Raw genomic sequence first — 14,458 nt, 5'->3', positions numbered from 1 at the left:
AGCAAAGCACTGTAAACATAATTTCCAATAATCTTATCTAAAAATGTTTTTTCAGTGTCAACTGCACTTTTATAATTACTTTCCAAATGTCTGTGCATTGGAAAACAAATAAAACCTCACTGGTGTGACACCATAAACACCATCCCTAAAGCCTTTAGCTGTTCTTTCTAACCATCCTTATTCACAATACTGAGAAATGTATAGCGTGCATTTCATACTTTTAAAACAAGATCTGTGGTTTACTATATATCCTTAAATTCTGAGTTATTTAGAAAAAGAAAAGCTCTGGATAAGTCTGATCTGCTCACCAATATTGCTGAGCCTTATAGTCAAGGGACTAGGATTTGAGTTTCAACTAGATCGTTTATTTCTGCTTACCATAAAATAATTGAAGTCAAGTCATTTGTGTGCACTGCCCCACTGGAAAACTGCCATATAAGCCCACATAATAACCTTTGGGTTTATTAATGCTGATTCATTCATAATTTTTGCATGTAGGTAAAAAACAGTATTGCAATTAATGTCAGATACTTATTTCTCTAAAAATTGGAATAAAGATAAACTTATTTGGGGATCTGATTATATCTTTAACAATCAGACAATGTACCATTAGCAATGGCAAATTTAACAATGTACCTTCATAACAATGTTTTAAAATAGCATGTCTGAGTCAACTCCTTGCCCACCTTTAGCATTATAAATTGAGATATACATACAGGCTGTCACCTTTCCCATTATACTTATTCAAAAGCATATTTTAATTTTGCTTTGACTCACCCCATCCCATGCTAGCCTTTATTCCCCTCCTCTGGATTTTTCAGCAATATGAATTTTCTGTTGTGATTTTAAAGCACACAAACAAAAATGCTCACTTCATTGCAAACTGGACGTAGCTCAGAGTATGAGCTATAAAGTGCCATGAGTGAGTATCATCTCCCTTGGCTTCCCTTACTATTGGAGGTTTATGTAGCAAATGCACTACCTGTATGCCACATAGAGTGAAATAATAAGAAAGAAAATGTCCACTAGCAGCATGCAGCACTTGAGTTTTCAGACGATTCCTCTTGCAACAACCAAGCACATCTCTTCAAAGAGATGTGCTGTTTTCCACAGTACAACCAACAAAAGCCCAGACTGATTTATGAGTTAGTCAGTGTGTCAGATTCATGTAATGAGATTATATATTCAATCTAATGAAGGAAAAATATGCTTACCAGAACAGTGTGACAGTGTTGTGATTAAACGATTCGGTAGCAGTATTCCCTCAGTGGATTAATTTAAAAAAATGCAGCAGGTACAGCTGACCTGCTGCTTGTGTTTTGCTAGCGATAGGCTCCTAGCAAGGAAGATTAATGTTTTTTGATTGTGTTGATAAAGTAACTATGTGATCATAAAGGTAGATATGAACTGTTTGTATCCAGCAAACTGGCCTTTGTTTTTTATTAACCTCCCACACTGATTTATGCTCATGGAGGCTTCTCCTACTTATATGATTGAGTCTTAGGGTAGAAAGCAAAATAAAACTGTAACAAAGATATGCTGCCTTCTTAATGCATCACAGTAATTGGAGCACCTGCCCTGCCTATACTCATCCATTCTAACTGTAACTGTAAGGAAGATTTCTCCAGCTTAGACGTACTTGAATTTTTAGAAACAGGAGTTTCATGCTAGATCTGAGAGAAATTGAAAGGAATGTATCTTGCTCTCTTTTACTAAACATTATAGGTCACTGAAAAAGCCATTTTTTATAAGGCTTTTAAAGATTGGGGAATGAGAGACCTCAATCAATGATAAGGTAGAACTTTTTCAAGCCAGAGGCCTGAGCTGATTAGTATGGGGAGGAGGGAATATTCATAAAAGCCAGTGTTAGCTTAGCGATACAATCTCCCCAGGCTTGCTCTAGACTCAGTGGAGAAAGTGTCAGATATACCTGCTGTTAATCGTGATGTGGAGGAGAATCTATTGCAAACATTTTCTATTGAAAGGAATTTTTTTGTAGAAAATAAATCAGCTTCAAACATGTTTTCTTCTCCAGTTAAAAAAAAGCTTTCAGCTAGAAATTAGATATTCAGAGTTTTAGAGGTTCTCGGCCCTTTTCTTTTTTTAATGCAAAGTCAGGTTCTAGGGGGGAAAATATGGTATCACCTAGTTCTTTTGTATATATAACGGTGTTATTTTTGTTCTTAGAGAGCTAAGAGCTCAAGTAGAGATGCCTTCTGTATTATTTATACTGAATTAATTAAGTACCTTCATGGGCAACAGCAAAAATAGTATTGGAATCAACTTCAAGGTAATGTTCAGTGTTCTGCAGTTGTCACTACAGCACTGTAAGAAGAATTAAGATCCAAAGAGGTGTCTCTAAGAGACCTATTTTAATGACTTTTTGTCAGTTTGGATAGGTTGGTTCTGTCAGGTCAAAATTTCACGTGCAAACTTTATTCCTCTCTATTGAAAGTTGTGGGGGAGGATTGCTGAATTAAAACAACAGATGATGGATATATCAAACAGGTATTACTGACAAAGGACACAGACATAAAAATGCACCTACATTCCAGATTATTTCTTGTTACATTTCTTTAAATGGTCTAGCATCAAGACATGTGTCTCCCCCCGCCCCTGCCTTTCTGCCCCCCAACACACTTTTTTGTCCTCTCTATCACTGGAATCTTTACATTTATCTTTAACATATATAGGTATTTTTAACAGCTTCACACTAAACATGTTTTTTGTATAATATTTATTATCAGATATAGGGCTCTGACCCTTGCAAAGTTAGAGGTAATGTTAGTAATGACAAGACAATGGGCACCTTCAGCTACAGCAGGCAGATGTATGGAGGAGAAATTTGAGAATAAAGAAATCAGAACAAAGAAATGCTTGAGAAATGTATGAGCCACTCACTGACAAAATGTGGGGTTACAAAGCACTTAATCTCAGGTCACTGGTTTTAAATTAACGTCTAGTCAGGTATGGCCAAATATCGGAGAAATATTTGCCATCATTGTCACTTGTAAACTTGCTGTTTGGCCATGCTCCTTGCTGTGCTACTTTTAGTTTTGTCTGGTTCACAAAAAGACAGCCTCTGCCTTGCTACAAGGGAAGCATAAGATATCAGAGAAGAGAGTTGTATTCAGTGTAGTTATCTGGAATCTCATGAGCAGCAATATACCTATTTATTCATTGCATTCTCTACCATACTTTCTAAACACTGCTGTACTTACATTTAAAATATTAAGTGAATCTGGGATTGACAAAACAGTTTTATCCAAAAGATACAAATATTGGCATATTCTCTAAGAACATAATGAGCAGTGGTATTGGCTTAAAGAAAGGTTAAGGATGTGTTTACTACTTTCTCCATCTGAGAGAGAAAGAATATTTAAAATCTGTAAATTGACTATGCTATAAGAAACATTTGTGCTGCTGTAAGTCAGGTGTTGACCTTTCCCATCTTAAAATCCTGAAGCGTTTATCTTGCATTGAGAAAGCAATTGATTCTCTCTTCAAGATAAGCTGACATTCTAACTATATTATCTTTGATATATATGTACTCTGGTTATTGACCACATGAGAAAGTCAGATGTATTTAAAGGGCAGGATAGTATAATCTAAAAACAGGAGTACCAAGGTCTTTTGTCTTCTGACCTACAAAATTATCATGTGTGCCCACAAGAACTCTTGAGTTGTATTGCTCCTGTTGGGTATTAAATCTCTTTATAGTCTCAAACAAGAAACGCTAGAAAGAATAGAAAATTCAGTCACGGGCAGCCAGCTTTCAGGATGTTTAAATTAGACCGAGCAATGGATGAAAAACTCTTAGTGCATCAAATCAACTGGTATCTGACCTACTCTAATCTTCAACCTTTAAATAGTAAGTTTGGTATTAAAACCAACCAAACAAAAAAGTAATTTCTGTTATTGCAAATAAGAATATTCTTTAGTCTTACAGGAGGTCTAACAGCTGTATGGCCTCTCTCTCAAATTTGGCAAAGGAGGAATAAAGTTTAGCCAGAAGAATGTTACTTCCTCATCTGGAGTTAGTCAGCTTTTCTCCTTGAATTACAGAGGTGATGTCTGTGTAAAGGCTTAACACAGTCCCTGTGAAGGTGAAATAAAATGCTCCCAGTGATATTGCCATCGGGCTCAAAAGCAGCTGAGATTTAGGGGCATAACACTGTTCCCATAGAAGCCACAACTATAACCCATAACATGGGCAGAGTTTTAAGGGAACTGTAGCAACCTTTGCCAGAGCTTTCCTGCAGTCTCTAACTCAGCTCTGCCTCCATCGATATTCTCATGGATATTTGTGAGTCTCCAGAGCGTTTGAATTTGCTATATGGCAACAGGAAGATGTATGTCCGTAGTATCCGTATGGCTACATATACAAATAAGGCTGACATGCATACATTATTTATTTTGCACATACCAGGCACAGTGAGACTCCATCACCTGCAGCAACTCAAACAGCAGTTGTGTTCCTGTGATGTGAAGCTGACAGGCTGTTTTAATGTTGTATACAGTAGACAGAAATATGGATGAGTTGGGATAAGCATTATTTTTAAAGAAAAAGAGTTCGCAAACTCCTGTCGTAATCTACCTAGGATATGGTGTATTTAACTGATTTTACTTTGATAATGCTGTAAGTTGGTCTTTGATAATTGCTTTCTGTAACTGGAACAAATTTAAGATTATGCTAATTCATCTACTGCCACCCAATGTGTAGTAGCTGAGTTAATCTGTATCTGCCCCTGCATTTCTTTTGTAGATCATTATGTGATTAGCCTTTGTTAGAAATTGATGGGGGTATTTTAATTCTGAACAGATTTAATTTCAGAGGAAAAAACCCAGATATCTGTATGTAAACTTAAGGCATATTATGGCAGTTTTTAATTCTAGTTCGAGAAACATTTAAGATCTTCAGACAGACTAATTCTTAAAAAGAAATGTATTACATTGTGTTACAAGCAACTGTACGACCTCCACTGATGATAAAGTGAGGGTAGTTAAATGCTAATGAGTTTTGAATCTACTCTTCTGGCGTTGCAGGTTGGCAATTCAGAACACCGTGCCTCATTTCAGTATGGAGACATTATAGGTTTCTTTGTTGCCTTTATTTTGCTTGGTTGTTTTGTGCGTGTGCTGAATTTTTCCAAAGGTTGCATCACTGCAAGTAACAACAACCTTTTGTCATCATGAGTCCTTTAAATTTATCAGTTTATCCTATAAATTAATCCCTTAGTTCTCCATCTTTGAAAGCATCTGTCTGCTGAGGCAAAGGCAGTGAATGAGTTTGAATAAGTCTGGTTTTTCTTCAAGGGAGGGGAGGCTGGAATTAGAGACGAGTATTTGCAGTGTCATCAAGCCTCCAGATAAGAAGAAAAAGGCAATGTGTGCCCTCACTTACAAATCATCTTTTGATCGCACATCTCTCAACACTTTCATGTTTATATTCCGTCTGTTAAATGTTCTCCCTTCACTGTGATCATCATTCTTCTAAATGCTTTTCATTCACGAAGGCTTGCAGTCCTAGACTCAGTAAACAATGGATCAGTGTGCACTCCCTCCTGGAAAAGCTGTCTACAGGAAAAATAGCCTGAAGTGCTAGTGTAACAGTAATGAGGACCTTGAGCCATCCTGTGCCCTGCACCCACTCTGCCCCGCAAAGGCCCCTGACCCGATGAGAGTCAAAACGCAAAATTTATAAATATACTTGTGAAATAATGAACTCTAGTAATACTAGACATGTTTGTCATTTCTTTGACCATTACTATGTTTGTCATTACACCGCACATAAAGTGAGTCTCCTCTGGGTTTACCTAAATAAGCGTACCTGTGCCAGGCACTGCCTCCTTTGACGTCACGGGGCACGCCTTAGCAACTCACTGTCTTGAAACTTCACTCTAAATGTTTATTTGGATATGCACTGTAGCATACAAAGTGATGTGGTCCCAAAACTCTTTAAACTTTTGTGAAGGAAATTGTTTAAAAAAAGAAAAAAAAGTTAAGACTTGAGAGGAAAAGGAAAACAAAACAGCATTATGACAGGACTTTATAAGAATGCAGAAATAGACAGGTATGTCTTGAATGCTTAATGTAAGCTTTGATGGTGACATTCTGTCTTTGTTACCATTTTTGGTTAACTGCAGTTTGAGGAAAAGAATATATAGAGCTAAAATCTTTTAACTACTTTCAGTATGAAATGTATAATGTACTTCATGCTCAGGTAATGCCTCTTTTGACAGATAAGTAAAATAATCACTTAATTCCATAGTCACCATGTAGGGTAAGTGCCACAGACCTAGATTCTTTTCAAGATAAGTTCCCAGCTGTCTGCTGTGGTGCCGGGACATGAGAATCTATGGATGCGTCAGTCGCACACCTTCTGTCCCCAGCTAACCAAAATGACTGATGCTACTGGAAGGGGAACCTGCTGCCTGGCATGAAATCTAATTGGCTTTGATGGTCAGCTTTTGCAGATTTGTTTATAAACTGGAAAATCTACAAATTGCAGACCATCTGCGCAGAACAGTGTGCTAATGAATGCCTGTAGCTAGCAAATCCATAAGCTCATTATCACAAAGTTACAAGTCCTTCCACAAGTTCCTAAACGAGGTTATTCATCTGAACTGAGATGAGAAGGGTATTTGACTTCAGGGTACAGCCATACCTCCTTCAGGTCTAGAAAAGCTATTAAAATAACGCACATTTATTCAGTCTTTTAATAGAATCTGTTGATTCTGCTTCTATTTTTAATTTTTCACTTCTGTAACAGCAGCTTACCATGCCTTAACTATTTCTTTTTTAATGTTTCAAGTAGAGAAATGCCTTTCAGATAATTGCTGGGTCTACTCAGAGATATGTTGGTTGGTGAACTAGAGAAGATGTATTAAAATATATTACACACAGCATTTCACAGTACTTATGTACCTTGACAACAAATACTAATGGCCTCTGGTTTAAGAATGTTTATGTAAACTGGGAATCTATTATGATGACATAGCTCTTCCACTGTGTGTGATGTCAAACAATTTCATCTTTATGTTTCTCTCTCAAGAAAAGTGGAATTAATAATACTTATTATGTGTCATCCCCATTTATTATGAAGCTTAACTGATCTTTGTCCAATTGTTTGAACATGTAAAGCACTGTATATCAAGAGTAGTATTTTTAAATACTTCTTATTGTCTATCAGTTGACATTTTCTTCCATTTTCTTGGAATAAAAATCAGCCTTTCTAAGTTAATAACCCATACTGCCTTAAAAAAAAAAAAAAAAAAAAAGGCAATCATTAGCTGACTTTCACTTGGACTGCTAATCTCCATTGGTCATGTCTCTCCTTCTGCTCCTTGAGTCAAAGGAAGTATTTCCCTATCATATTAATGAGGTCATTAGCCCAAGGCATCAGGTGCCTTTCTTTGGCATTACAGGTTTACAGACTTTTCCCCATTTTTTCATTCTCTTAGGGAAGCCAAAAGGGCTCTCCTAAATAGGACAAGAATTGAATAAATGGTTACAATAAAAACAAAATACGCAGTGTAGATTCAAGAACAAATACAGAGGAAATGTTAAGATGCTATTATTTAAGAAAATGATTTCAGGTTCAAGCTTTTAATACTAACGGTGAAGAGAACCAGGAGGTAAATGACATATATTCAACTACAATGATCCAGTATTTTTTATCATCGCTTTTTGATTCCTTGGATTAAATATTAAAGCCTCCTAGCTACCTACCACACAAGGAAAAGTGTAATTTATTGTTCTCCTTTTTTTTGCCCTATCCTCTTCTGCCTCATCTTTCCTTCCTTTTCTCCCAATAGAACAAAAATAATGTTTCCCTCATAATCCACACCCTTGCAACTCGGAATGAGCGCTTTGCCCCCCCCCTTTTTTTTTTTCCTTTTCATTTTTATTATTTTATTATGTCCTAGCATTTCATTTGCTGTGCCTTTTGTTAATAAGCTCTAGGGTCTTCAGAATAGGAATAGTTTCTTTTCTAAATTTGTAAATGTCTAGCTTTTTGGGAATCCCATCCTAGCTTCATTTTTATCTTAATATTTATTATGAAGATCACAATGACATTAAGTCATTGAAATATAATTTTGCAGATTTCCTGCTTCCATCTTTTCCTACTGCATGTTCTTCTCTGCTCCATCCCTCTCCAGGTGGAATGGCTAAAGAACGAGGAGCCCATAGATTCCAACCTGGATGAGAATATTGACACCAGAGCAGACCACAACCTCATCATTCGACAGGCACGTCTTTCTGACTCTGGGAACTATACCTGCATGGCTGCCAACATTGTTGCCAAGAGAAGGAGCATGTCTGCGACAGTTGTGGTGTACGGTCAGTGAAAACGTGATAATTATGGAAAAACTTAGATGTGTGCGCTTTTATTGCTGGAGTACTTTATATTTTTAACATACGGCTGGTTCTAAATCAAATGGCTAACCTCCTTCCTGTTATGATGAATTTCAGTTCTGTCACTCAAGGCTGAGATCATGCCTGCTTTTAGAGTGGTTAGAATTAGGAGTTTTTTTGTTTGTGATGGATTCCCAGAAGTTATGTCAATAACAACAGTCCTTGCTCCAGATGTTAAGAAGATGCAATTATAAGCTAAACCACATAAATAAGCCTTGCCTGTAACAGGAGACCCTGAAGCACATGCCTAGGGAGGTACATAAAGGGCTGCCTTAACTGGATCTGTGGTACTGCAGTGTCCGAGCACTAACTAGTGAATCTAGATGTTACACAGCAAAAGACAAGAGACCAGAACCAGTGCTTTATTACCATCCTCTGTTGCTCTCCAGGTTTATTACTGCATGTGACATTTTATTGGTAGAGGGAGAGCATTCCTATATCACCCTTTTTGAAATAAAGAAGTCTTGTTTATGATTTAAGCAAACCATATTTCATGAGAATTGAGGTGCCTGCTTTTATCTCCTTCTCAGACTCGAATATCAGTCATTGGACTTGTTAGCATATTACTCTTCCAAAACAAACATTTGTGTTCTCTGACACCATGGCCTTTATGTAGTTGTGTACTGATAGGCAGCAATGCTCCTACTTCAGCTTGGGATTTACCTGCCTTTGAATGAAACGATCTGATCAGATGTGTTGGTTGATGTCTCTTAGCACACCTACCACAACCTCAAGCATGTTTGTGTTTTGCAGTTAATGGAGGCTGGTCATCATGGACTGAGTGGTCAAACTGCAATGCACGGTGTGGTCGGGGCTGGCAGAAGCGATCACGGACCTGTACCAACCCTGCTCCACTCAATGGAGGTGCATTTTGTGAAGGGATGTCAGTGCAGAAAATTACCTGCACTTCTCTTTGCCCTGGTGAGATATGCACAGTCTACTAAGGAATAACTTTGGAAGTCGGTCACATTTATGGGAGAGCTCTTTCAAGTCTGAAAGGCCAGGTGGACAACTGTGCTTTGAAGAGCCCACTGAGGTCAAAAAGGAAATTGGAAATACTTGCATCCTTGTTTAGACTACAGCTCACAGCTTTGTGTAGGGTCTGAGCAGTAGCCACAAGCACCTGTGGCCTGATCTGCCAGGTTTGTCAGTGCTTTAACTTACACTGCAGCTAACTAAATACTCAGTAACAAAACAGCAACTGGTTCAATGTGAAAAATCACGTAAGTGGGTGCGAGTATAGGGAAAGGGGAGGTGATGTTAGTAACACTAGAAACACAGAAACCTTAAGCTAAGAACTTCACTTAAAAGTATTATTTAGCTTGCAAAAGTTTGCTTGCAAGTATATTAACCTTTTGAAATTGAGTTTATACTACACAGAGCATGGTGTTACCTCTCTGGACACTGTACATTTCCTCATTTGTTCGCCTGAAACCTCCCTTATCTGATTTTGGAATTGGTGCTTCATATGTACAGCTAAAGAAAGTTAGTATGATTGTATGCATGTATGTTTTAAGAGACTATGTTTGCCTGTGGTCACAGCATAACTTGTCCGGGTTCTGGCAAATCTCTCTTCTAGCTTTTAGATACAACATGTCCTGAACGGGGATTTAAAGAACTCAATATTATTTATATATGTCTCTGTGTTCATCTGACTGTTCTTCAATCTGATTTATGCATGAAAAAGAAAGGGAACTGTGGAAACCCTTCTTGTTTGGGACAGGGTCAGACGCAGCTATAAATCAGTCAGCAAAGCAACATATTGATCCATTGTCTTGTTCAGGGCATTAGCCAGAAGTCTACAAGGCCACCTATGCTCTTTTTGTAAACATCACCATCATTCCTCTGGTAGGAAAATGTGTGGCCTCTCTACATCAGCCTGTTTTAAGGTGGAATTTGTATTGAAACATTAGAAGCTAATAGCCAGGTGGCAAAGAAAATGTTTCCTCCTGCAGTTTTAATTGACTGTATTTGCAGAATGTTATTATATACTGGTGCTATTTTAAAAGCTTCTATATTGCACGCTTGAGGTGGTACATTCTATTGCTGGATTTTAACTTCACATCTGATAAAACTATATTTATTGCTCCTGAGAATTATACTTTGTTTTCCTTGCTGTGACCTGAGGAGAGATATGAAACAAGTGTACCTCTTAACTACACCAGTTTGGTTTGCAGTGATGATGCTTGTTTTTTCTTCCTCCCCATTCAGTGGATGGAAACTGGGAGGTGTGGAGTGAGTGGTCTGTGTGCAGTCCGGAATGCGAGCATTTGAGAGTTCGGGAATGTATTGCACCACCTCCAAGAAATGGAGGAAAGTACTGCGAGGGCTTGAGTCAAGAGTCGGAGAATTGCACTGAAGGGCTTTGCGTTCAAGGTGAGTAACAGTTGGCACTGAATTAGATTTAGGAATATGGCCTAAAATGTATACTGTAATCCAGGTAATGCAGCATATTTGCCACACACCCACATCAGCAGAACTCTTCTGGCTGAAATATTACTGTGAAAAAATAGATTGTTTTCAGAGGGTTGCATACGTGAAGTTTAAAATCCACAGTGGTTTCTGAGCTATTGCATTTGTGTAGCACATACTTTACCTATTAATTATCAGATGATTCAAAAAATCCAAATAAAGGTTTTTTGCAATGTGTAATTATGACCACCTGCTACAACGTATTTCACAGAATGTACTACTTAGCCTTCTACCTTTTCTTGCAAGTCAACTGGCAAATCACCAACATGAATACTTTTGGTGCAAAAGCAGAGCTGTTTAAGGCTGAAGTTTACTCCATTTGTTGCCTTTAACACAGAAGTTAAATAAAGGCAAATCTACTTCATGGTGAGTTCCCTGTGAAAGGATTTGCCCTTCATATAAATGTCTGGAAAGCAACTGGCATTTGGTAGTTGCTACTATCAACAAACAACTAGGAGCCAAGAAAATCAGCCCTGCAGCTGTAGAGTTGCAGAACACCCGGGGATAGCTGCATAGTCTCAAAACTAAGAAGAAATTCACAAGTTTATTCCTACACTGAATGCTGCTCCCTATCCACGAAGTGATACAGTCACCTCATCACGTTCTAGCAATGAAATAGCAGTGGTGGGAGCAATCAGGAATGCTAGGGCTTAAAGATGTAACTGAAGTAAGTCTACCTTTTCTTTAATTCTATATTTAAATAGTCCTTTTTCTTTCTTTCTATGGTACTGCATTACCCTTCCTTCTTGATCTTTTGCATATATGTGTTCACGTTATGCCTAGCAGTCATTTTCTTCTTCCACTGTCATGCACACAACAAAAGGAATATGGCTATAAATCTAAGCCTTGTGCTCCTAACCATCGCCTACGTGCTTACAGTAGTGTAAGTGCCTATGGCCTTCCCCCACGTGCACCTTCCTAATACTGGTTGGCAGTTTCAGAGAGAAACAGCTGCTGTGCCCAGTGAGTTCTTCAATGAAGTACCTCTGGTGAGATGAGGAAAATAATTTTCTAAACAAAATGAACTCCCTTTTTTGCCCCGAGATTTTAATAATTTCTTAATGGCAGATAGCATCCTGTATATTTACTCAGGTTTCAGAAATACGTGTACCTCAGCCAAGACATTAAATAAGATTTTGTTTGGTTTTGGAGAGAGGGTCTCCAAAGTCTTGCTATATGTCTCTACTTAAAAGTTTCCAGGGTTACAGAACAGCTCCCCAGCTCCAAGGTGTCAGGCAGACAAGCTTCAGTGTTCAAAAGGACGTAAATTAAATTCAGACTTTTAAAACATGGGGAAGGAAAAAAAAAAAAGAGAATAACTAGTGAGAATATGTGAGCACTGCAATTCATTCAGCTTTTGAGGACCAATGTGGTGATCACATGATGCTTTCTGAGGTCTTTCTCCCTCCTACACACTAAATGAATGCCCTTCCCTCCAGATGGCTTGATAAATCCAGAATCCATTCATGTGTGCAGATTAGCATATCCATTGGAAGACTGTCAGAAGGATGCATTGAAAGGGGCATGAAAAGATGCAGCTGAGGTCTGCACACTTACCACTATTTGTGATAGTCATGAGTTGACTTACCATATAGTTGGCTCCTTCTGTGGTCTTCATCAAAGTTAATAAACGGTGGCCATATTCAGGTCACTGCTTCCAAGAAAAGCCTTAATGACGCTACAGGGTGGTAAAGATTACCTGTCCTACCTTGAGAATAATATCCTTTCATATTGTGTAGTTGTGTGTCAGTCCTGTGTGTCATCTTCCATGCTGCACTTATGCTTTAGAGGTAGAGGAACAAACACAGTATTATGCTTATTTTGGTAGTCTGAAAGGAGCATGTGGCCTGGGGAAGAGCTATGGGTATAAAGTACTGAGATTCATGATATGCATTTTATTTGATGGTGATGGCTTCGTTCCATGTGGGAAATGACTGAAACTCCTCGAGTCCTTGTAGGCAGCACAGTCGGTTTCAGACACAGACCAGGCCTCTGAGCACCGCTGTATCAACAAGAAGGTATTGTATCACATGGGCTTTTGTTGCTGGCTTCTCTAGCTGTTAATCTCTCCTTTCTTAGCCTCTCACTCCGAGGAGTTCATCCAGACACTGTCTACAGGCAGATTTTAGAATGTCCCTGTCGCGCTCTGTATGGTGGTGAATTATCACTTTAATATCAGCACGAGTCCTTCTCAGATGTCACAGAAGTGTGAAAGGTTGGTGCTGTGCTTGCCAGCTGTCTTTCGAGGACTACCTCTGATATTTACTGCTAATTCCAGAAGTGCATTTTCAGGAACTATTCTAGGATAAAGCCCTCTGAATCTTTTTGTATGAATGAAGGTTTCACATACTGGTCAAATGAAATGTGTTACTACATATGGAGGGAAAGGGACTGGATGTTTGGAGTTCTGTTCACAGACATGTTACCAGTGCAATGGTTGATTTTTTATTTTTTTTTTTAAATCTGTCTGCGTTCCCTAGGACAAGACTTTTTCATAGTAAGAAATATTAAAACTGCCTTGTAAAATTCTCAAGGGTGAACTCTCTATGTGTTGGTGCATTCATTCAGTGTTCTGTGCCTTTATTGAAAACTTGCTTTGTTAGTGACTGATTTCTCTTAATGAGCAACCTTTACCCCCAGTACAGGTCACCAGTGCTGAACTCTGAATAAGGCATTCAGGATCTAAATCTTTATGGCCTGCAGCTTTAGTAAGAAGGTTGTGTGCAAGTCCCTTCAACAGAAAGAGAAAAGGGGATAGGATGTCAGCTGGTCCAAACAGTTCACTTCATCTTAGAGGGTGTATGAGACAGGGGGAGAGGTTGGCTTTTTCCACCAGATACAAAAGTAGTAGTTTTGGCTGTGGAAAATAAAGCAGACTGCCTTCTGAAAGGTCTGCAAATAAACATCAAGGCTGTAAGGAGCCAGTTGCCAATTCACATTCCTTCTCAGAAAACAAAATAAAAAAATAAAAAAAAAAAAAAAGGAAAAAAGACATCCCATGACAGTCATGTCACTGATTAGACATACTCATACAGTGTAGCCAGAGTATTTATTTTTTATCTTATTAAATTTAATGCCTATAAAAGATGTCATATTGACAGCCCTGGAGACATAAATTCTCTGTTTATCCATAGAATAGAGTACGATAAAGTATAGCTTCTCTGCTATTGCTTTACTTAAGCTCCTCTGTTAATGTGCCCTATTAAGAACTCCAATAGCAAGCACTGAAAGAAAGCCCTTGCCACCAAATTATTTGATAGATGGGCTATTGAAATAGTTACAGCATGGCAACTAACTCAATAATTACCTGATGATGATGATTTTCATTGTCTGTCATAAGCTTTGTATAAAATCAAGTTCTTTGGCTCAGGTACTGTTCCTCTGCTCTATGTTTGTATAGCCACTGGTGCAAAGAATATTATTATTAATGAACCCCTAACTTACCTGACTAATCACACTGCAGTAAAAAAGAAAAATGCCCCAACAAGTTGAAATCAATTGAACTAGCACAGGATTTCATCATCACCTTTTCAGAAGAATTGTAATTTTTCTTTGCCATGACATTTAG

The 14,458-nt window shown here is 38.2% G+C and overlaps 1 protein-coding gene across 1 annotated transcript in view; it reads left to right on the top strand.

Annotated features, from left to right (window-relative positions):
• The window catches only part of UNC5D (unc-5 netrin receptor D), a 166,979-nt gene that overhangs the window by 111,555 nt on the left and 40,966 nt on the right, over positions 1-14,458 (top strand). The window contains exons 5-7 of the mRNA XM_075042190.1: positions 8,163-8,343; positions 9,172-9,339; positions 10,630-10,794. Of these exons, the coding sequence (XP_074898291.1) occupies positions 8,163-8,343; positions 9,172-9,339; positions 10,630-10,794 (514 nt within the window). The remainder of the gene's footprint in view (positions 1-8,162; positions 8,344-9,171; positions 9,340-10,629; positions 10,795-14,458) is intronic.

Source organism: Buteo buteo, chromosome 12, assembly GCF_964188355.1.
Source record: "Buteo buteo chromosome 12, bButBut1.hap1.1, whole genome shotgun sequence".
NCBI lineage: Eukaryota > Metazoa > Chordata > Aves > Accipitriformes > Accipitridae > Buteo > Buteo buteo.
This window is presented reverse-complemented; position numbering and strand designations above follow the sequence as displayed.